This window comes from Arachis duranensis, chromosome 7 (assembly GCF_000817695.3).
Source record: "Arachis duranensis cultivar V14167 chromosome 7, aradu.V14167.gnm2.J7QH, whole genome shotgun sequence".
NCBI lineage: Eukaryota > Viridiplantae > Streptophyta > Magnoliopsida > Fabales > Fabaceae > Arachis > Arachis duranensis.
The window spans coordinates 1,669,932-1,693,846 of NC_029778.3; the positions used below are offsets into that span (position 1 = coordinate 1,669,932).

The 23,915-nt window shown below is 30.4% G+C and overlaps 3 protein-coding genes across 3 annotated transcripts; 1 reads left to right on the top strand and 2 right to left on the bottom strand.

Annotated features, from left to right (window-relative positions):
• The first annotated feature begins 7,625 nt into the window (after positions 1–7,625).
• LOC107496032 (extensin) lies at positions 7,626–8,174 on the top strand. The gene has a single exon (XM_016117236.1). It carries the CDS (start codon positions 7,626–7,628, stop codon positions 8,172–8,174), a length of 549 nt encoding a protein of 182 aa, XP_015972722.1.
• A 2,686-nt stretch (positions 8,175–10,860) lies between these two features.
• Positions 10,861–11,804, bottom strand: LOC107496114 (protein TIC 20-v, chloroplastic). Its single transcript, XM_016117313.3, has one exon. The coding sequence runs from the start codon at positions 11,714–11,716 to the stop codon at positions 11,072–11,074; it is 645 nt and encodes a 214-aa protein (XP_015972799.1). The 5' UTR covers positions 11,717–11,804; the 3' UTR covers positions 10,861–11,071.
• An 8,073-nt stretch (positions 11,805–19,877) lies between these two features.
• LOC107496115 (nuclear transcription factor Y subunit B-3) lies at positions 19,878–21,140 on the bottom strand. Its single transcript, XM_016117314.3, has one exon. The coding sequence runs from the start codon at positions 20,816–20,818 to the stop codon at positions 20,231–20,233; it is 588 nt and encodes a 195-aa protein (XP_015972800.1). The 5' UTR covers positions 20,819–21,140; the 3' UTR covers positions 19,878–20,230.
• Between the last annotated feature and the right edge of the window lie 2,775 nt (positions 21,141–23,915).

The following is a 23,915-nucleotide window of genomic DNA, read 5'->3' on the forward strand; positions in this document are numbered from 1 at the left end:
GTAACATTGAGCAGGACACGGCAAAGAAATCACTCTCACCTAATAGAACTACTCAGTTCACCCCACACTGCTCAACCTCGATCTCATACGTTCGATTTCTTAACTGCATTTTATTTCATCACTGACTTGAGTGTCGGAGTCCTTTTTGCAGGTACCACGTTCGGGTTCGAGTTCACAAAGATAACGTCGGCTCAGGACTAACGTCGGCTTAGGAACACTCACCACATCACCAGACCGACGTATAGATCAAGCACAGTATCCTTGCAAGAACAAAACCTATTTAAAATTAAAAGAGAGAAAAAAAAAGATAATTAGAATTTATTTGTTAGTTTGATTAAAAAATCTCTTGTAAGTATATCCAACTTTTATATATACTAAATGTAATAATATTTAATAGTATAGTATTTGTTATAGTAATGACTCAAAATATTAACTCAAGTGAGCAAGACCAACTGAGGTCTACTGTTAAGATCCCAAATCTAAATTAGGTTCATTATTTTAGAATTCAATGCAGATGAAGTCTACATATTCCTTCTCAAATCGGCTCAAGTAGAATTTTCTTTGTTAGTTAGAGATGGTAATAAATACTTGTATGAGCATGGCGGATCTTCTTTCTGTTTATCACTTCTGTTTTAAAAAAATGCCCCATGTCTCCTCTCCATCTTTAACACAAGTTTCTATTTAATTATCTCCTTAGGTAAAATACAGATACTCACGGCTATTTATAGATATTCTTTGAAAATTTAAAAAAATTAATAAAAAAGGTCATAATAGAATAATTATAAAATAATCAACTCAATATAATTTAACACAATTCATAATATATTAATTATAAAAAATAATATTTAAAATAAAAAATAAAATATCTTCCAATATAATAACATAATATATTTTTGAGATGAAACTGAATTATGTAATGACAGATCAAACTTAAATGACACAAAATGAGTTAGACAGAGAAAAATACAAAATTAAGACTAAGAATGAATTTAAAAAAAAATTAAATTGAAAGCNAAATTAAGATATATATATATATATTAAGATAAATTAATAGTTTTATATCCGTATGAATTTAATGGATCAATAAAAAAAGTACTTATCTTCTTATTTCTGTCCATTTTACGTAGACAAATTTTATTTAGTCTAGTAATTTTCGCGAATAACCATTTGGCTGGATTTTTTTTATTATCCTAATTTTCGTTATTAGCAGTTGTTGCTAAAGAATCATGTTTTATCACTACTTCAACACCTAATCAAGTTCATTGTTCATATCCAGATTTTCTTTATTTATTTATTTCTTCTCCTTCATGTTAACATTCAAAGCAGTAAAAATAAAATATTCTATACATTCTATATCTATTAATAAAAACTAGGATTATTTATAACTAGATGATTATAGACACTAACGTGTCTATTTGTAAATATCTTAATAAATTTGTACATCAAAGAATCAAACTCCTTGTAAGTAATAAGTTATAATAACTTATAATAATAAATATCTTATACTCTAACCAAGGATTTGAATTTTATAAACATATTTTTATTTTTAATATTGAATTAATAATAATATTTTTTTAAATTATAATCAATTGTGATGTTTTTTTTAAATGTGAGATAATTTAATTTACAGAGTATAAGTCGGACCGTTCGATTTTTAAGAGGTACAGAAATTCGATCGGATCCATCGGATCCATCGATTTGTGTTTAAAAGATTCAAAAAATTTGGAATACACAAATCGGATTTGTGTATTCCAAATTTTTTGAATTTTTTAAACACAAATCGGTGGGTCCGATTTATCTATTCCAAATTTTTAAAATTTTTTAAACATAAATCAGAGAATTCAATTTATGTACCTCCTATAATTTTAAAAAACACAAAAAATTGTATAATACTCATCTTACTTTTATATTTAAATTTTTTAGCCTTTTATAAACAACAAAAATTATTTTTTATTAATTTATTAATAATAATTAAAACATAATTATCTATCAACTATCATGAGTATGACTCATGATGAAAGCACAAATAAAAAAATGTTAAAACAAATTCCAAAATTAATAAATTTTGTATTACTAGTAACGATGAGAAACTGCGTACAATGTACAAATTTAAAATTAAAGCTGCAAATGAAGCACAATATGTACTATTTGTTTCTTTTCTCTTTTTTTGACTTTGCTTCTCATTTTTTATTCTCAGAAACTTCTCATTTTTTCTCTTCCAAAATTTTTTTCGCTGCATCTTCATCTTCCTTCATATTTATATTTTTTTTCCTCAACAAAATAACGTTAGTTTTGTTACTATAGTACAAAGAGTTTAGAAAAAAATGAAATATTATTTAAAAAAATATTATTTTTATTATTAATATTTTTTCATCGTGATTACAAGATTTTTATCAATATATAGACCAAAAGTACGCTAAAAGTACACTCGTTATAGAATAATATCCCAAAGAGTTGTCCATAATGCATAATTATATCCGGTTTAGTTTAAAACTAATTGACAAATTGTCAGAATTGTGATGATCGCATGCCAAAATTATTGCATGACATATTTGTAATTTGTAATGTGAATTCGTCAGAATTTTAAATCCTTAGAACTTAACGAGGCTCTGATACCATATTACCATGGTACAAAGAGTTTAGAAAAGAAACGAAGCATTATTTAAAAAAATATTATTTTTATTATTCATATGTTTTCATCTGTGATTACAAAGTTCTTACCAATATATAGACTGAGTACGGTAAGAGTACATTCGTTATGGAATAATATCCTAATAAATTACATTGATTTTTTTTTTCTATTCCAAATGAAGCGTTAGAAAAAGTGTTTGAGTTTCTGCCATCAAATAGTGACCAAAATGCTGCTTCTATGGTATCAAAAATCTGGTATGGTGTGGACGGCCAAACACGGTCGGAGCTCTTCGTTCAAAATTGCCATGCAATTTCACCTGAACGAGCCACTAGGCGATTCTGCGACAATATAATATCGGTCGTATTGAAAGGTGCGCTTGGTCCCTTCTAAGAGATTGAGTTTCTATCAAAGTGGGTGCTATCCTTAGATGTAAGAATATGTATGATCACATCAGTGGCATGCCTTTAGATGAGGGTTTTGAAGCTATCTTTATTAATTGCAAGAAACTCAGTAAGCTTGGTTTGTGGTGTGAGTGAGAATGTTTTTAGGTACATTGGCATGCATGGAAAAATTAATTAAGACACTACGTGTTAGTTATTTGGATATTACGAGTCTTAACTTAGTTATTAAAAAATGTCCTAACCTTCATAAGGTGGAGTTTAGGAGCAATAACTCGTTAGTATCCCTTGATTTTCTGTCTCATTTAGGCCCAAATCACAAATTGAGATACATTTGACTATACTTATTGTCGTATACATTTGAAAGGCAAGATTATAGAAATGTTACTGCAAACTTGACAGGCCTCTTTGTTTTGAAAGTGTTTAAGTATGTACTATATGTGTACTCATCCCTTGATGTGTTTAGAAATGATGTTCTATTTGATGTATTATATCTTTTGATCCCAAGAACATCAAGATCATGATGGGAAAGGAGGTCACCAGTTTGGATAAAGAATTATGAGACATTCAAAAAGAGTTAGTTATGTATGAATGTTAGATTTTATCATTAGGGTTGAGGTATAAATGTCTGCATATTTCTGTTTTTGCTTTTAACCGTGTGTCCTTGACTTTATTATGAAATTATTATTCAAGTAACTTAGCCTTGGGTTGCCTGGTTTGTCATCCATTATTATTATTTTCTTTCTCTTATTCTTACAACAGAAAATGAAAAAAATGAATGATCAATAGTTAAATGCAACTAAATGAACGGATTGAATGCATTTTTTGTTCAGTTGCAAGGATCTCTGTAGGAGCAGTTTCTTGATAATTTTGTTAAGATAAGTCTAAGGTAAAAATAATAGCTTAGTCATAACAAAACTAATGATTACTAGAATTTAATTAACATTGTATTATGAAACATAAAGACAAAATGGAAAACAAGGTTTTTTTTAATTTTTGTATATTACATTAACATACATATTTTATGATGAAACAAATAACAAGTTTTGCCTCTCATCTAATCTAATAAGAGCAATGTTATATCACAAATATTATTATTTTGGATTAATATTTGGTAGAAATTAATAAAATAAATTTATTAAAAATAATTTAATATTTATACCAATTAAATAATAATCAAAATTACTAAAAATTGATAGACTAAAGAGTTTTTTATCTAATAATAAATAATTGTACACTATCTTAACATTTAAGATTAAAAAAAGTATAAATATCTCAATAAGATTTTCTTAAATAGATTTAAGTATCATTCATAGGAGACATATAATCTCTAATTACTTAACAGTAGAAATTCAGGTTCAGTTAATTTTACGTAAAGTTAATAACTAAGAGTCGTCAGATAAAAATTTAGTTAAATCAGTCAAATTATTTAACGTCTTTTAACTATCAACTTCACATAAAGTTAATTTTACCTGAATTTTCATCTTACACAATAGCTTTCTGAATTCAGTGCATCTCTTGCAACTTCTAACGTTATATATGAATTAATCTCAGGTTTCAACCAGGTCTGTTTTAGACTTTTAGTTCCTCACCTGCTCATCACTCTTATTTGCCTTTAAAGGAAATAAATAAGAGAAGACAAATAAACATTCGTTCTCTTCTTCTCCTTACTTGTCTTTTTCACTTGTGAATTGTGATCGTAGTGGAGATAAATTCTAAAATAGTCTCTAAAATTGGCATTTTGTATTGAAATCGTCCCTAAGATTCTAATTGCACTAATTACGTCCTTGAGATTTAAAAAATACACCATAATAGTCCCCGACCCAATTTCCATTAATAACGTGATGACATAGCATGATGACATGGACTGTAAGTGACACGTGTCACTTCATGATTTAGCCACGTGTAATGATAGGATGATGTGGTGACCAGTGACACGTGGCATGCTGACGTAGATAGTTGTGCCACGTGTCACAATATTATTTGGCCACGTGTTCGGTTGTGCCACGTGTCGCAACAGTATTCGTCCACGTGTCATCCATTATGCCATCGTTGTATATGCACCAAATTAGTCCCTCACTTTGCATTAAGTGACTCATTTTAGTCCCTGAAATTGAATGTCGTGCACCAAACTAGTCCCTTCACCAATTTTTTCTCATTTTTTTAAATTTAAAATTTTAATATCTTGAATACACTAATTTCAATTCTATTTTTTCATATATCGTTTAAATACAAATGCTTTTATAAAAAATTTTAAGATTTTAGTTTTAATTATATAATTTTTTTAATAATTTAATATTGGTAAATTTTGTAATATATAAGTATGTTATTATAAAAAAATAATTATATGATTGATTAGACACATTTTTTTCATAAAAAAACATGTGTTTTTAACAAGAAATTAATAATTAAAATAAATATTTTTTTCTTATGAAATACACATTTTCGTTATGTATAAATGAGCTAGATTGAAGGCACTTCAACCACCCTCACTACCACTTTTGATCTCTGCAGTCTAGACGAAAGAGGTCGGAGATGATAATGAGGGAATCTTGAAATGCTTTCACGTCAACTCTAAGACGGCGGCTATTAGAGGTATCCGCAAGAAAAAAAATATTTTATAAAAGTACTGAAAGAGGTTGGAGATGGTAGTGAAGGTGCTTGAAAAGCCTTCACGTCAACTCCAAGTCGGCGAATAGGGTATTCGCAAGAGAAAAAATATTTTATAAAAACACTTTTATTTGAAGAACGTGTGAAAAAATAGAATTGAAATTAATGCACTCAAAAATATTGAGAATTTTGAATTTACAGAAAAAAATGAGAAAAAATTGGTGAAGGGACTAGTTTGGTGCACGACATTCAATTTTAGGGACTAAAATTAGTCAATTAATGCAAAGTGAGGGACTAATTTGGTGCATATACAACGATTAAAATTAGTCAATTAATGCAAAGTGAGGGACTAATTTGGTTCATATACAACGATGGCATAATAGATGACAAGTGGACGAATACTGTTGTGCCACGTGGCACAACCGAACACGTGATCAAATAACATTGTGACACGTGGCAAAATTATCTACGTCAGCATGTCACGTGTCACTGGTCACCACATCATCCTACCATTACACGTGGCCAAATCATGAAGTGACACGTGTCACTTACAGTCCACGTCATCATGCCATGTCATCACGTCGTTAATGGAAAATGGGTCAGAGACTACTATGGTGTATTTTTTTTTCAATCTCAAAGACGTAATTAGTGCAATTAAAATTTCAAGGATGATTTCAGTGTAAAACGCCAATTTCAAAGATAATTTTGGAGTTTAACTCATCGTAGTGTTTCTAATTCATAAATTCAGTTAAGTAAATATGAACTATTAGTAGCATGCATTCAGAATAAAATTCAGACCATAGAGAGAATAGGTTTTCAAGTCATTTAGAATTGAAAGAGTTGTGATAAAATGCACAAAGTCCATGTACGCTTTTTTTTTTATAAAATATTTAATTTGACACTGCTGCATGTTTGCTTTCAATCCAATCTGTTATCATTTTTTAATATCACTAATTCTACATTTTAGTTTATCCTACATAATTGTGGGCCTCAAGTGCTTAAATGTTTATACTTCTTCAGAATCCTATGCTAGATTTTATAGAGGCAGAAATTAACTCCATTATTGAAGGTGGTAGTGCAAAAATTACTATTACAAAGAAAACGACAAGTCATATAGGCTCAATTATATTTATATGGAAGTGCTAGGTAAATAATAATCATCTTAAACAACATAAATAATCACCAATTAAATAAAAAATACGGAAGAAACACAACAATTTTCAACGAAAAAGGGAAAGTTGATGGAACAAGAACTAACAATTTGCTAGCACAGTAGGGACTAGCAATGAGAGCATGCATTAAATTAAATGAAATTGAAGTGTTGGTGGACATTTGTGTGTGGTGCTTCAATACTATGACGCCAAATGTTGTGCCATGCGGCACCTTATCATGCATGAACTAGAAAAGATGGCGAAAGATCCAAGGCCATAAACATGGACATGCTGATGCTTGTTCATTATAAACTTATAATCAAAACAGAGATTCTAGAACACTCTGTTTCCCCTGCTTCATATGTTACAGTTATCATTTTCACTTCAAAAATTAATTAAACTATAGCTGAATATAAGTTTATTATATTATACTAAAGTCCTCTCTTGTCGGATATTTTAAGCCTATTAAATTGTATTTTTACATACCTATATATTGAGAAAAGTTTTAAACGCTAACAATTATTTCAAAAAACAACAAAATTTTTAACAAAAAAAATATATTTAATTAGTTTTTAAATTTTATTTTTATAAGATTGATTAGTTTTTGAGTCAGTATTTTTTATTTTTTTGACATGAGAACTATATATATATATATATATAGTTAAAAGATATGTTAAAATTATTTGTCTCATGCATAAAATTTCGTCGAAATCATTGCAGTCCTCATAGTCAATTTCCCCCCGTCTCCTTTATTTCTTGCTTTATGCCATCTTATAAGTTGAATTTTCATACCGAAAAAACACACTACTAAAGTTGTTACAAAAGAAAAAAAAAATGATTCCACCACCAAAGTTTCTATTTGTTGTAGTAGCCCTACCCCTCTTGATGTTATCACTATCCTATTTTCATCTTGAAGCTTATGGAGACCCATCAAGTGATGATGTCCCTTCATCACCAAAGTCTTGTTTGAATTGCCCTAATAAATGTGATCCTCCATGTCAACAACAATCTCCACCAAACCCTACTTATGAAGCTCCACCAACACTACCATCGCCGACATCTTCCGGTTACTCTATATATGGCTCACCACCACCACCACACGAGAAAGGAGGACAGAGTAACAAATGTCCTCCTACTTCTGGTGGTGGTGGTGGAAATAGTGGTGGCGGTGTTGAGTGCTGCACCCCACCACCACCCTATTACTATACTTATAATGGTCCTCCAAATGCTTATGCTCCTCCATATGCCTATGGTGGTTATGCACCTCCAAATCCTTACACCTACGTGCCTTATAATGATAGAGGTTTTGTTTCAACTCTTGTTGTGCCGATTCAACTTCTCTTGATCATGATGCTTTTCTCTTCTCTTATTTTTGTCTTCTAAAATTTGGCTAGCTTATTTATTTTTTATTGTCCTTTTTAATTAAGTTGTATAAGAAATAAAAATCAATGATCATTTTGAATTGGACGTGTAATAATAATGCTTATATAAGATGTTGTCAATATTTTGTAGTTTAATTTTGTATGTGGTATATGTTCCATGGCAAGAAATTAGTCTATACAAGTTCATATGTATCCTATTCATATTACTGTTAATTAATTAAATTATGTCAACATATGAATCTTTTTTCTTTAACTAAATTACTCGCATCAATATTTTAATTAATTATTATCTTCATATGCGCGAAGATAATAGTGAGTTTCAAGATAATAGATGGAGGCATATGAGGATGCCACGTTGATTTCATGAAAGTGTGTATGTGACGTTGCTAGAATCATCTACCGACAATCCTCCTTAATCTCTTCATGGCTTATATGCAAACCTGATTTGTATTTATATGGAACCACCAAATGTGTTAGTACTCCAAAGTATATATACGATGATGATCTCTGTCTCAAAGATTTATACACTTTTTGAGAGTAAAACTCATTTTCGATCTCTAACCATTCACAAAAAAGATTTGGCGTTCTCCTGACAATTAGAAAATAATAATGCGATTCTTATCCAGTTTTTTTGTGTGACCGAAAGAATCCTTTTATCGATTTTTGAGTAAAAAATAACTAGAAGTTCTAATAATCAGGGAACGTCGAAAAAGTATTGCGATCACACGAAAAAATAGATAAAACCGTGTTATTTTCTAATAATCAGAAAACACCAGATTTTTTTCATAAATAGTTAGAGATCGAGAGAGGTTTTACTCCACTTTTCAATTATCTTTAAGCGGACAAAATTGAAAGAATGTTAAATATTTCTAGAAATAATTGTTTTTCTCAATTTTGATACCAGTACACAACTTTATACAGGCAAGATAAAGAACGAAACGAAAGTCAGTAGGGAATGTTAAATACAATTTTCTTTTTCAAAAATTATTAAAAGAATTAAAATTGATAAGAATACTAAATTTTGGATTTTAATTCAAAAGTGCTTTTACAATCTTATATAATTCTACAACAAAAAGATTACCAATTTCTTAAATATTATGAACACAAGCTTAGGTTTATCTTTGATAAGCCCGTCAAAAATAGATTAGAATTTATCAAACCAGTTCATTTATCCGTTTTATTTTATTTTTAGAATCAAACTCGTTAAAATTTCGGATTAAATAGGCTGATTAACCCGGGAAAAAAAAAGTTAAACGTTTTAGTTCCAGGCTAAACGAATGGGCGGTTTAATTATTTTATATATTTTTCCATTAAAAGTAATACTTTTTGTTAATATTTTTTTTCGATCAGACTCGAAAACTCAACCCATTAACCAGAAAAAAACACAATTTATTTAAGATTTTTGACCTAAAAGTAATACTCTTCAGGCTAGTCATAAATAATCCGAGCTAAAAAATGACGCCTGTAAATAAAACCAGTTTAAATGGGCTGAATTGGTCCGTTTGACAGCCCTACTTTCAACTCATAGTAGGTAACTTCCTCTGTTTCTGCAGTGTGTCTTGCAATTTTTTCTTTGTTTTTTTGAGATTCATCAATTTATTCACTGAAACGTTTTTCCCATGAAGCTTATACTAGAGCCTTTTAAAACCTCTTAGTGCTACTGCTCTTTCCCCACATCAACTTAGAAAGGTTAACAAAACCTATATGCATCATGAAACTGTTTGAGAATGATGGAAAAACACAATGCATTACCAGTTACGTTCAAAGGTGTATATATGTTTTGTTGGAACTTGGAAGATAAGATAAAAGTAGGGTGGAAACTAGTTTGGTGTATAAAACTCTCATTCATGAAAAGACTTTCCCTTGTTATTTACAAGCAATCCCCAACTTTGGTCCTTAGAAGATTAGCACAAGAAAATTATTCCAATACAATAATCCACAACTGCTTAGTGAAGAGAGGAGCATCAAAATCAATCCAATATCACTATACTAAACCGCTTTAGAAAAGTATCACCCTACATCTGTTTTCTCATCTTCTCCGAGTCAAGCTCTAAAGTGATATCTGAAATTAACCGCGTGTACTAAAATAGTCTTTGAAATCACAGTTGTACTAATTACATTATTGAAAATAGCAAAAATGCACCAAGTTAGTTCTTAATGGCATGATAAGTTACTTACTTGATGGAAAAGAGCGAAAAGACTAACATGGCGTACTTTTGTCAATTTCAGATATATAATTAGTTCAATTGAAATCTCGAAAACTATTTTAATGCATGCAACTAATCTAAGATACCACTTTGGAATTTAACTCTCCCAATGCCATTAATAGAATATTCTAATACTACACTACACCATTCTAAAAGATATCACCCTGGCCTCCTCAAACATAAGAGCACGAGATATCTCATTATAAAAGTGCTAAAGAAGCAGACATATAAAACCGAATTCAAGACATTGATTAATACAAGTTTATCATTGTCTTATGATAATTTTGTTTTGCCAGCACCACCCTTTGAGTTTGTATAGCCTTAAGTGCTTAACATCCAATCCATGATGCTTGTGATAAGTATAATTCCTTATGCTAGATACCTTAACTCTAAAAATTAGCTATTAATATAACCCAACATTATTTTCAAAAGCTGCACCATAGCTTTGATTTTATTTGGACTAATAGTCATTGATAACCATTTGATCCAACATGTTCCAAATACACCAAGAACAAAATCCATGCTAAGAAATTTCCAATTTTACAAGAATACAACAAATCCAATTAAACATGTTTTGCATAACATTCTAGCATAGCTTAATCACTTCCTAATTAGCTGAAGTTGAAAGCTTGAATCAATAAGGTTTGCTATACAAGTAAAAAAAATGAATCAAAGGTAGGAATATGATGAGTCATAGAACTTGCCTATCAGCAGCATCAGCAACAATGGGCAATCTTGGAATTTGACCCAACAAGCAGGAAGAAGAGCCATAGATCAAAGACACCAAGAGGAACAAGAAGACAGTACTATCCAAGCTCATCATCAAATCCAAACCAAAACCACTCCTTGGATTGAAAGTCCTCTCCAAAAGATCAGGGAAAATCAAGAGCACATCAAGAACAATGGCTTGCATTGTGTTGAACCTCACATACCTACTGAAATTTTGGTTCCTCACAACAACAAAGTAAAGTGTCAAAAATACAAGGAACCCATTAAAGGGGAAGCTTTTGAAAACCCTAATAGCAGGGAACAAGGGTTGAACAATGGCTTGAACAGGATAGAACTGATTGATGACATATTTACCATACTGAACCCCATCAAAGAAAGGGTAGAAGTAGCAGAGTGCAGAGATCAAACGGTCAGGAGCATCTGCTGAATCACTACCGTTGGATTTGGCCACTGTGAGGGTTCTGAGTTCATTGGTTTTTCTGATGAATCCCTTTGGAAGCAGCAAGTTTAGATTTTTTGTGGAGGAATGAAGGAAGGAATAATGAAGAAGTGGTTTTTTGTTGTGTGAGAAAGTGAGAGAAGAGAGGAGGAAGGTGGAGCTGGCCATGGAAGAAGAAGAAGAAGAAGAAGAAGAAGAAGAAAAGTTTTGGTTTTTGGGGCCAACGAATTTGGAAGAGAAGATGAGGAAACCAGAGAAGAGACTTAATGTAAAATTAAAACCGCCTTTTATTTCCGTGCTTTAGGATTAATAATAATAATAATAATAATAATAATAATAATAATAATAATAATATATTTCTGCTATTCAATAATATGTTAAAAAGTTTAGTTAACGGGTGGTTAAAATGATTATTTGTAAAAGGAAAAGTACGTGGAACCAAAAGGGATCAAGGGATCAGCCAAAACATAAACAAAATCACATTATACTTAATTAATTTAATTTTATTTAATTTTTAATATTTGTTATTAATTACCGTATCAGTTTTGAAATCACCCCTTCACTAACAAGTTGCAACAACCCAAAATCCACTCCTGGAATCACGGAACATCTCATCAAGCCCGATTCAAAATTCAGCTTCTTTTTAGTGAAGCCCGATTCAAGGTTTCTCTTCCCCTTGGTGATGCAATTCATCAGGATATGGTTTGGATGTCTGGAAATTTGAAGTGTGGATCGAAGGAAGTAGAGAAGTCAGGGACATTAGGGAGGGTGGTCTTGAACAAGGGTGGGTTGGAGTCTTCGTGGAATCCAAGGTCTTTCATGATGAAGTCCCAATCAAGATTGTACAGCACATGGTGCTCCAACTGGTCAAGACCCTCTTGCTGTGTGTTGGGTGCAGTAGCCACCAGCGCAGCCTTCTTAGGGGTGGGGCTTCTACACAGGTCCAGCACCAAAAAAATATTTATTTAATATGAAAAAAAATATCTTAATATTTAACAAAAGAAACATTTAATTATATTTTAGCAAAAATAATTAAATATTTATAAAATTTAAAAAATATATGAAATTTTTAAAAAAATAGATATTCACATTTGCAATACAAAAAAATTCGAAAAATATATAAAAGAACATCCATTTAGTATGAAAAAGAAACATTCTGATACTTAGTAGAAAAAACATCTATATATATTAACTCGTAGAGATTTTGAATTCATCCAAAGATTTTTGGCTAGGTTTTGACTGATATGCTTTTGGTTCCCTAGCTTTACTCTTTGTAAAATTATTTTAAACGATTTATTTTAATAAATGTATATAACAAATATAATTAAATTCATTTGTATTTCTAAATAAATTTCGTTTACAATTTAATATATATTTTAGAATAAATATGTTAGCTAAATTTTATATTAAAAGGTTTATATATTTAAATGGAATCTAAAAAATACATTAATTCTCAAACATATGAAGAATTCTTCTTTTCTTTATAAGTATCATATATATATGGAGAGATTATTATACCAGCACCACGACAAGTAATGAGTCCTTTTATATTTTGGTAATTTTTTTTTTTCATATTCAACGACACTTGATTTAAAACGATGATGAGTCAATTCATCTCAATTACATTATATTATTTTGTTTTATCATATGTAAATTATTATGGTAATTTTAATAGGCTAAATGACACTTCAATATAATTTCAGAGGAATGTTAGGGCCAATAATATAAGTGTTTTGTAATCATTAATTAATCATTAATAATATTTTTAATAATAGTGGAAGATTATTCATTTTTATTTTGATATTTAAATGCTAATAAAAAATTACAAAAATTACTAGTCTCTTATACTTTTCTATTATTTCATTTACAGTAATTATGTTAAGATCATTAAAAAATATTTTCTGAAAAAATATATCATCATCCTCTTCAAAAGATAATTCGTTATTAGTTACACATTTTTAATTGCATATTTGCATCCAATGTGAATTCTCTTTTCAATTTTCATAGATATTTTAAAATGCAACTTTAAATTAATCATCTTATAAAATATTAAACAATACAAATAAAATACAAATTAAAAATAAAATAAAATGAAGCACTTAACGAGTCTCCAAAGAATAATGAACGAAAAAAAGAAGAGAACGAAACAACGTAACATGAACCGCCATGGCTACATGGCCAAAACGAGAAAGACTGATAAAGCAAACAAGGTAACAGTAACACCCAATTTCGAACCCGAACCCTTATGATTCTCTTCGTCATTTTCAGATGGCTCTGAAATCCCCGTCGGAGAAGAACTCGCCGGAGCTGGAATCCTACTCTCTCCTGCATTTGGCGCTGGCACTGGTTCGGGTGTGGGGCCACTCTTTGGAGTCGGAGAATGAGCCACCGGTGACAGACCACTCTTTGGAGACGGAGGATAAGCTACCGGTGCCAGTGCCGGTGTTAAACTATGGTTCTGACGGCTGGGAGCCGGAGCCGGGGAATGAATCGTCGGAGAAACCGCTGCTGGTGTTGTTGCCGGAGACGGTGACGAAGGACCATATGAAGGAACCGTCGGAGTGGCGGATTTCGGCGGTAATGACGGAGACTTCGCAGGGGATGGGTGATGATATCTCGGAGAGTGCGCCGGAGAAGGTGACGGAGAATGGTGTTCATGGTGGCGTTTTGCTATAACAAGAGAATGCGAGAGGAAGAGCGAAACAATCAAAGAGAAAACCGCCACAATATTAAGACGCCGCATCATCATCGTAAGTGAATAATATGAGATTTTGGAACAAAACAATATTCGTAGAAATCAAACGTGTGTAATGTGTCTGTGTCTGAGTGAGAGTGTTAATGTGTATATATATAGGACTTAGTAGGAGAGTTGAACTTGAAACGGGGTGAATTGAACGTTGAAAATTGGCAATGGTTCGGTTCATGGATCAATCGGTGTGAATTATATTTGGAAATAAAAAATTCAAGTCTCTGATTACTTGCTTGATTCTCTCCATTCATATCTCTGTTTCAAATAATTTTAATGACGGTGATTTATCTTCATCAATGATATGAGATGGATCCAGCAGATTATCTCTTTTTCTTCCACAGAACTTGTATCGTACAATTGTTTTTTTTTTTTTCCTGTCATTTAAAAGAGGTAACTCCTCTAAGTAATGCAAATATCTATGGAAAAAAAAATTCGATACCTATTTTTTTATGTTTCTATCTATGATGCACGACATTGGCACTGGCACTAACACCGGACACGTATTATACGGATACACCGACACGCAAATTTTAAAATTTTACATGACATGAAAATATGTATATATATAAAATATAAATTATTTGTTAAATAAATTATAATGATATTTTAATATTTTATTGATATTAAAATTTTTAATTATTTTTAATGTCTTATTTTAATTATATTAAATATTTAAAATATTTTTTGTTTTAATAAATAATAATATATATTATATCTAAATTTATTTTAAAAATATATGTTAAGAATAAAACTGGATACGCTGACACGTGATGGTATTTAAGTATGGAAAATAATTTTTTATTTTTTATTAAGACATGATTAAATACAGCAGACACGTATATCGTAAATGTTATATTTCAAAATGTGTTCGACACATGAATACAATACTCAACGAAGTATGCGTGCTTTATAGGTTTCTATATTCCTTTATTCTCGTCCTTTATCATTTATATCTTTACCATTTGGTTGTTATGTTTCGTTTTTGTGGATCATCTTTTGTGTTGTTTCTCCGACTCTAGCATCTGTTTGGCCCATGCAATAGAATTGGAATTGGCCCATCAATTCACCTTACATAGTCCTTAAGATTATGAAACAGACAGTCCAACCCAAAACGAAGATTTTCATAAACAGATTTATCCCATCAAACCAACTTGGGTTACTCTAGTCATTAATTTACTAGTCTACTTAATTAAGTACTAAAGGCTCTAATCTCATTTTTTATATACAACAAATTATTAATTAATAACAAATCCTTAAATAAATCTTTAATTTATGACGAATTAATTATTAGTATGATAAATTGAGAAATACCATAGGATAAGATTTCTACCTCCAACCAAAAAGACAATAAAATTAGTAGAACTTAAAAGTGAGTAAACTATTAAATAGTACTCGAAAGTTCATATTGCTAATAAAATAACCCCAAAAAATATTAACACGAATAAACTTTCGAAAAATTTAAAATATAACAAAAAAATAATATTAAATATATATTTAAAAAAGGTTTTACAAATTAGTTTTTGATGCAATTTTTTGTAACCTTTATTAAAAAAAAGTTATTTTCATCTTTAAAATTTGGAAATTTTATGTTAAGTAAATTTTTTTAAAATATTTTTTATTGTGAATCACCAAATTTTTTTTGAAAAAATAAAAAAAATCTAAAAATCAAATTTTATTTTAAAATTTTTTATGCACTTTTTAAATATTTATTTAAATATTACCACAAAAATTTAAATCTACATGAATAAATTATCTACTAAAAACAAAAAAAAATTTATAACATTTTTAAATTTGTATGAAATTATTTTGTCAATAACATATTACAAAATTTTTTTTAACACTTAATTTTTCAAGTAATGAATTGATAATTAACTCTTAAAAGATCTAGTCTCACATACTTGTACATTGATGAAAACTTGAAACTCACGCAAAGGCCTCTATCTATCACGGATTCATGGTATCACATATTTCATTCCTTAACTAACTATCTATGATGCACTAAACACTGACACAAACATGGGACACGACACGACACGGAACACGCGGATACATAAATTTTAAAATCTTATAAGATACGAAAACACGGCATATATATGGAATATAGAGTATTTTTTAGATAAATTATAATGAATTTTTGATATTTTATTGTTGTTAAAATATAAAATATTTTTTAACTGTTTTTAATGTCTTTTTTTAACTATATAAAAGTATTTAAAATATTTTTTGTTTTAATAAATAATATATATTATTTTTAAACTCATTTCAACGATATATGTTAAGAATAAGGCTAGACACGAGGACACGTAATGGTATTTAGGTGTGTCCAAGTGTGTCCGAAGAAGAATTTTTTTATTTTTTATTAAGACACGGTTGGACACGGCAGACACGCGTGTCGGACGAGTGTCGATGAGTGTCGTGTCCGAAATGTGTCTGATACGCGAACACGGTAACTCATCGAAGTGTCCATGCTTCATAGCTAACTATATAAACAAAGGAATGCAAGTATAACTTGATGGCTTATCAATGCTCTAAAAAAAGAGGTTGAATCCAAAGTTGTATTTTAACTTTTTTACCAAAATTAATTGAATCTTAAATGCTGCAAGACTCAGGTAAAAAGACAGGATGTTTTTCGACGAAATGCTCTTGATTTTAGGAGGACTATAATGAGGAGGACGATCTACTAAAAAAAAGTTTTCAGAGATATTGGTTCGAATCCAATTCGTGAGAAAGGATGGGAAGGAAGAGAGTAAGCAAGTTTCCGGTCTCAAAAAAAGGGAATCTTTTATTACAATAGAAATAGAAGTGATATTGATTATTCAATAATCGAAGTCGATTTGCTTTAAAAAAAGAAGATATCAATGAACTTTTATGAAATGGTTTCACGAGATTCAGCCAATTGTTCACCCTTCTTATTGGATGGTCGTGATACTTTTAAAAAATCGAAATTCTTGATCAATGGAAGAATAATATCACCATATTTTTTCAATAAGATACCAAAGTGAATGATTGACTCATTCTATACTAAAAAGAATTGCAAGAAATCTTTTGAAATGTCTATTAAAATGATTATGGAGGAGACATTTTAATTTTATCTTATAAAAACAAAATAAAAAATAGAACAGAGAATAAAAATTTGCACCACCATAAATCTTTATTCATCCACTTAGTATAATATGGCATATATCAAGTCTTTATCACAACAATTATATAATTTTAAAAAATTGCATACATTAATTTTCTAGAATTTTTTATAATTCTATTAAGAAATACACAAGCTTCATACTAAATTTGTCATCATTAAGCTAACTTAGCTTAGATTTGGATACTAAATGTTCTCCTAATTTCGTAAGAAAAATCTTTAATATTGATGACACAAAACAGAAAATACATCAAAAGAATTTGACATTCAATAATTTTTTTTAAGTAAATATTTCTTTATTTCTTCTCTTAATGGTTTTTATTAATGCCTCAAATATTTGTATTTTACCATGAAAACAAAGAAAAATAAACTAAAAAAATAACATATTTAATGAACAAAATGAAGAAGAAGATGAATGTGACAAAAATACTATAAAAACACCAAATTTAAATTTCTTACTCTTTATCTTCAACTCTTGACCGAATGTCTTTTTTATTTAGGTGGATTGCTTCCAAAATTTGAAACTGTCTTTTGGTACCATATATGAGCATAAAGGACTGTGTTGAACTTGCATTCTTCTTCCTGAATCAGAGTATTATAGCAGAAATAATGGAGGTGCTAAAAAGCAAAGAAAAATATTGCGATAGCAGAAGATCATGGATAGAAGTGCGTTGTCCTTACTATTTCTTTTTCTTTCTTATGTTATTAGCACTTTATCCTTAGTTGTGCTAACCAAATCAGTATCATTGATCTTTTCTTTGACTCAAAAAATTGATCTTTTTCCTCCATCAAATTTTAACAAAGAAGCTTAAAACTAACAAACTCACTTTCCCTTCTTGTTTTTGTGCTATACCCAAATGGCTGAAGTTTAATTTGACTAATATTCAGATTTCAGATAAATGCTTGATGTCCATGTCTATGTAATTACTGCAATATCCCTTTATTTTGTCCAAATATTGATTTGCTTTATTTTTTTCTTGGATTATGCATATATTTCATTAGAAAAGTGATAGGATGTCAGCAAGTTTTGTAATTTGTAGTCATCAATTACTCATTATTAGTGTTTTTAATTGTGTGAGATTTTATTCAATAGTGTGAGATTACTTACTTGTCTTTTATTGGTTAAGTGCTCAAAATTTTAATAAAAATACTGTTCCTAAACTTTCTCATTTCATTTTAAGCCGGCATAAACAACACTCGTCAAATATCACTTGGACTTTCAAACTCAAAGACTTATAGGTAGCGTTTGTTTTGAGGTACTGAGACAGAGACTTGAATGACACTCAGTATCATGTTTGTTGGTTTAGAGACTGGTATTAAATTTTCTGTCTTTGTCTTTAAAATTTTAGTATTTCAGTACTTCCAAAAAGTAGGGACACAGGAGACTAAAATTTTAAAAAATTGTGACCGAAATTTTAATAACATTTTATACCTAAAATACTCTCATTTCAATTAATTAATTATGATTTTACCCTTTGTGCAAATTAAATTAGAGCTTAATTCTTGTTTCAATTTTTGTTTCCCACTCTGTACCAAATAAGATACTGAGACTTATTTCAATCTCTATCTCTTAGTCTCAGTCTCTCAGTCTCAGTTCTGTCTTTGTCTCTCCACCAAATGTTACTGTATAGTTATCATTATCAAACTAATATTATTGTTTCTCAAACTCAATATAACTGTTACATGTTCATCCTTCGAAATTGCAGTTAGGAACACATACCCGCAAATCTAAGTGTTTATTGGCAACGACATAGTACAGAGCTAAATAAATACTCATGCTGTCAAATTTGTGTAGCTAAGACCCGAATATGTTAGATTCACACAGGTCTCATATATTAAAATGTACAAACTCCGCCGAAGCCATCTAGATCTGGATCCCACAGAAACCAACCAATGCGAATGCAGAGGCATATCTAGCTATTTATGTTTGCATGTCACTTTCAGTATGTTATTCAAATTTCAATTGATATGCTTTTAATTTCTCTCTTATCCAAAAGAAAAAAGGTTATAATTTCTCTTACGTATATTGTAGCATACTAGCATGTGAATGAAGGAATAATAAAGTTAGTCATCGTTAGTTGCATGAACCTTTTTTTAACCTTCCAAATATTCTCCCTTTTATTTTTCCTTTTATATATTCCAAAGTCGAGTTTTATAGCTGAAAAACTACTTCAACCAATCACAGTTTGACTTTTATGTTCTCATTTTACTACTCTCATTTTATCACAAAAATTAGTTGAAAAAATGATTTTTGTTATTTTTTTTCTTAGTACTATTATTTATAAAATTTTGATTTAAAAACTACAGGCATAAGCCTTTGATTTGTCGTCTTCGATTCATTCGCAATGGACACAAACTCAACTTTTCAAACCGCAGTCCCACCAAAAAAAATAAACGAAAAAGATTTTCAAACCTGAGTCTTCATTCATCTAATACCAATATAAAACAGTAACAACAACTGATTAAATTATTATTATTATAACTAGTAACTAATTGATGTTAATGGACAAGAAAGAACTTACAACTTACAACATCAAGCCATGTTTGGCTTCACGAGTGTCACTCTCTTACAATTCATACTGATTAAAATATTTTTATTATTTTATTTTTGGTGTAATATAGAATTCGACTCAATTTAAGAGTTTTTAATACGAAGTCCCCCATTCCCAAATTACCTACCCTATACAATACATTAGTTTAAAAAAGTTCTTGCGGATTAAAAATGGAATATTAAAAATTATAAAAATTAAAAAGGCATGTCCAAACACGTCACAAAATAAGAAGACCACGACATCTATCTGGGTCTACCTGCATTAGATCCAGCACCCGGATAATTGGGCCCACCACTCTTACCCATAACAGGACCACCACTACCTCCACCACTCACAGCCACTTGATGAAACGCACCAGAGCCGTACACGTGTCCCTGGTTCATCATCATCCCCATTGCGCCACCACTACCACCTCCTCCGTAATCGTATGCGGCGTTGACCCCAACCGCGTCCTTGTCACGCGCCGCAACGCTCTTCTCACCTTCCATTTCCCTGAACCTCTGAAGATAAATCTTGAGCGGCTCCACGTACTCCTCGAACCCTAGCGTCGTCATCGCCCAAAGCAAATCGTCGCCGTTGATCGTCTTCCGCTTCTCGCGCTGGCACTTGTCGGAGGCCTCGCCGGTGATGAAGCTGATGAACTCCGAAACACACTCCTGCACCGTCTCCTTCGCGTCCTTCGAGATCTTCGCGTTCGCCGGAAGCGCCTTCTTCATGATCCTGCTCACGTTCGCGATCGGTAGGAACCGGTCCTGTTCCCGCGGCGACAGCTCGCTGTTATTGTTCCCGGCGTTCTGCGCGCCTCCTGACTCGTTGTCCGAGTCCGCCATTAACCTAACTCACTACTTCTCAACTCGGTTTCGAATCGTTGAATCGCTCTGATTTGCTGGATTGGATTCGAAAGAAGAACCCTAGGAATCTGAAGCTGAAGCTCAGTGATTGGATTATTCAATGACCGAATTTTCTCGAATTTTTGAATGTGCGTTGACTTGAGAGTGAAGGAGAGGTTTTGACGAATTGCGGCTCAGTGAAGGTGAGGTGGAGGATGGTGACTTGGTGAGTCAGTTGGTGGTGGTGGCGGCGGCCGGGGGCGGCGGAGAAGGAGGAGAAAGAGATAGAGAGAGTGAGGGAGTTGGGAGTTGGGGAGTGGGGAGTGAAGGAAGGGGTTCGTTGAGTTGGTTGGTTAATAAGGGGGTTTATCTGGTGGACACGTGGAGCGTTCTGAACCGTTGTTAGTCGATAAGTGTAAGCTTACGCGGACGGATTTTTATCCGTTGGATTGGGTGAGGGACTGAGTGATCTTCACCGTTCATATGGTATCTGCCACTTGGTCTGACTTGGACTCTCTAATCACCCTCTCCTTTTTCTTTAAATTCAATATTATTTATTTGAACAGATATAGAAAATTAACTTTTAATTAATATTAATTAATTTTTTGTCATAAGATTTCTCTTAATTTAAATTTTTTGAATATTTAGGATTAAAATATAAAATCTTAAAAGTTAATTGATATTACAAAAAAAAAACCATTATCTCCTAATTCAATTCTATTTAAGCTAAGAGACCAATAGTTGTTTTCTTTGATTTGATTCTTTTCTGATAGGTAGAGAGTGCTGGGAGGTACATGCATGAATTAATCTTTCTCTGCTCATTTTTAATGGTTCATACTTGGTCAATGACCAATTAACTTTTCTTTTCATCATATCTCATACAAAAATAAATATCTTAGGTGGAAACCCTTTTATTCTTAGTAGCTTCCTTCAATAAAATAATGATTACTTCGATCAACCCTTATTTTTTTTCCTCTATAGAAATTCATGTGCAGTCGACTTCACGTGAAGTTGATACTTAAGATCAATTAGATGATTTGACTAATTTTATTAACTTTTTATCTAACGACTCTCATATATTAACTTTACGTGAAGTCGATTTTACCTAAATTTTCACATTATATAATTCGTCTATTTTTAGTCTAGGGTATTTTTCTAGAAGAATCATAAATTACAGCGTGGAGTTCAGCATATTGCTGTGACATCTCGCAATAAGACAACTCTAATTTACAAACAGATTTAGCCTAATCTCGTTATCTCAAAGCATAAGATCTTACGATGAATATTATATATTCAAATGCAGCCAACTTAATGCATATAATTGCGTGGACAAAACTAAACCATGTATGCCCCAAAACAAGTATTAACTATTAACCATTATAACTTCTTTTGTAAGCCTGGGTTTTCATTTTGGAGCTTTAATTAAAGACATATGATAAATTAAAATTCTAAAATTTTAATATATTTATTATTTATTTAATTATTAAAATAAAATATCTGAAAAATTTGAGAGGGCATTTTGATTATGATTAGATGTGTCGGTGATACATGAGTTAGGACTACTTATAAGGAGTGTGTCTTTTAACGTTTTGTGTCTAGCAATCAAATCAAATATTAATCCATAGATATATGCATGCTGAGAAAGTTGGCAAAAGTGCATGTGTGAATTATTCATTGTAGGGCATAAATAAAGATCACCAAGGACGTGGAATAATGAAATGGATCAGAGAGATCGTGATTATATCCTTAATTTCCTTGTCAAGTAAATTTAATTTCTTCTTCATGATTGTACATTTGTGTAAACAAGATATATATGTATCTCTACTTTCACTTCAAAAATATGAATTGCGTGGCTAAAGTTGTTTTCGATGAGAATAAAATTATTCTTTAGAATATTTTGTAGGCTGCTACTCACAAATGATGATATCTAATCTGATCCTTGTGCACATATTCTTCTAGTTAAAGAAACTTAACACTTACGTACACTATATGGTACTGTTTTAGGGTCTTTTTTTTTTTCTTCCGAAATTTAAGGACTGTATTATTCTATAAAAAAATCTCAAAAAAAAATACCTTTATTAAAATTTAGCAAATATTTAATTATTAAAAAAATGTGTAATATTATATTATTAAATGTAATTTTATGCTATTAAAAATTTTAATAATAGTCAATTAATAATTATAAATTATAAAATATGCTGATTCTCTAACATTACTGTTATTCTATAGTAAGATTGTTTAAGCAATAAAATTGTAACACAGTTTTATATTTAGTGTTTAAAATATTAAATCCAAAATATTTGATTAAATTATTAGTTCAACCTTAATTCTTAGCTTGTGTTTATTTTCTTTAGTGTTTAAACTGACAGGTATTTTTTTACCCACAAAATTTGTCAATTTTAGCTTTTTTTTAAGAAAAAAGTATAAAAAAAATTAATTTTTAGTTAACGAATATTAATCAATTTTTTTATTCTAAAATTCTTGTTTTTGTGGAAGATTTAGTATTAATAGTTTATGATTTAAGGTAAAAATAAAAATAATCAAACCAATCAACTTCTTAAATTTTACAACAATGTATTGTCAAATATTTTAAAGAAACTAACTTTTATTTTTTAAAAAAATATAATAAATAAAACTAAACATAAAAGGAATCGCTTCCTAAAATACTATATGAAAAAGAGAAAGGATGGCAATGAATACAAGCCTTTACATTCAAAAGAAAAATCTAAGCCATAAAGAAAAGGAAAAAATCAATCAATATCATACATCATTACACACTCAATAAAAGAAGAAAAGACCTTAGATTGTATATATAAATATAATGGATCAGTTTGACGTGAACGGACCATACGCTTTTATTTCCAAAATATCTCAAAATATCTACAAGCTAGTGGTATTAATAAAATCTAAAATGGGAGTGCTCAATACTGATGATCTTTTTGTATTTGAGTGATACAATGATTTTCTTTTTCCTCATTTTCTTTCTGAAATTAATAATCATTGTCAAAAAGCATATTTATATTTAGAGTAATAAGATAAATAGGTTTCTGTAGAAATTTTGTAATATATAGATTTATAGGTTTTAAATAAAATAAAG

Excerpts from the sequence above, each read along its gene's own strand:
- LOC107496032 (XM_016117236.1), top strand. The coding sequence starts at position 7,626 with ATGATTCCACCACCAAAGTTTCTATTTGTTGTAGTAGCCCTACCCCTC.
- LOC107496114 (XM_016117313.3), bottom strand. The coding sequence starts at position 11,716 with ATGGCCAGCTCCACCTTCCTCCTCTCTTCTCTCACTTTCTCACACAAC.
- LOC107496115 (XM_016117314.3), bottom strand. The coding sequence starts at position 20,818 with ATGGCGGACTCGGACAACGAGTCAGGAGGCGCGCAGAACGCCGGGAAC.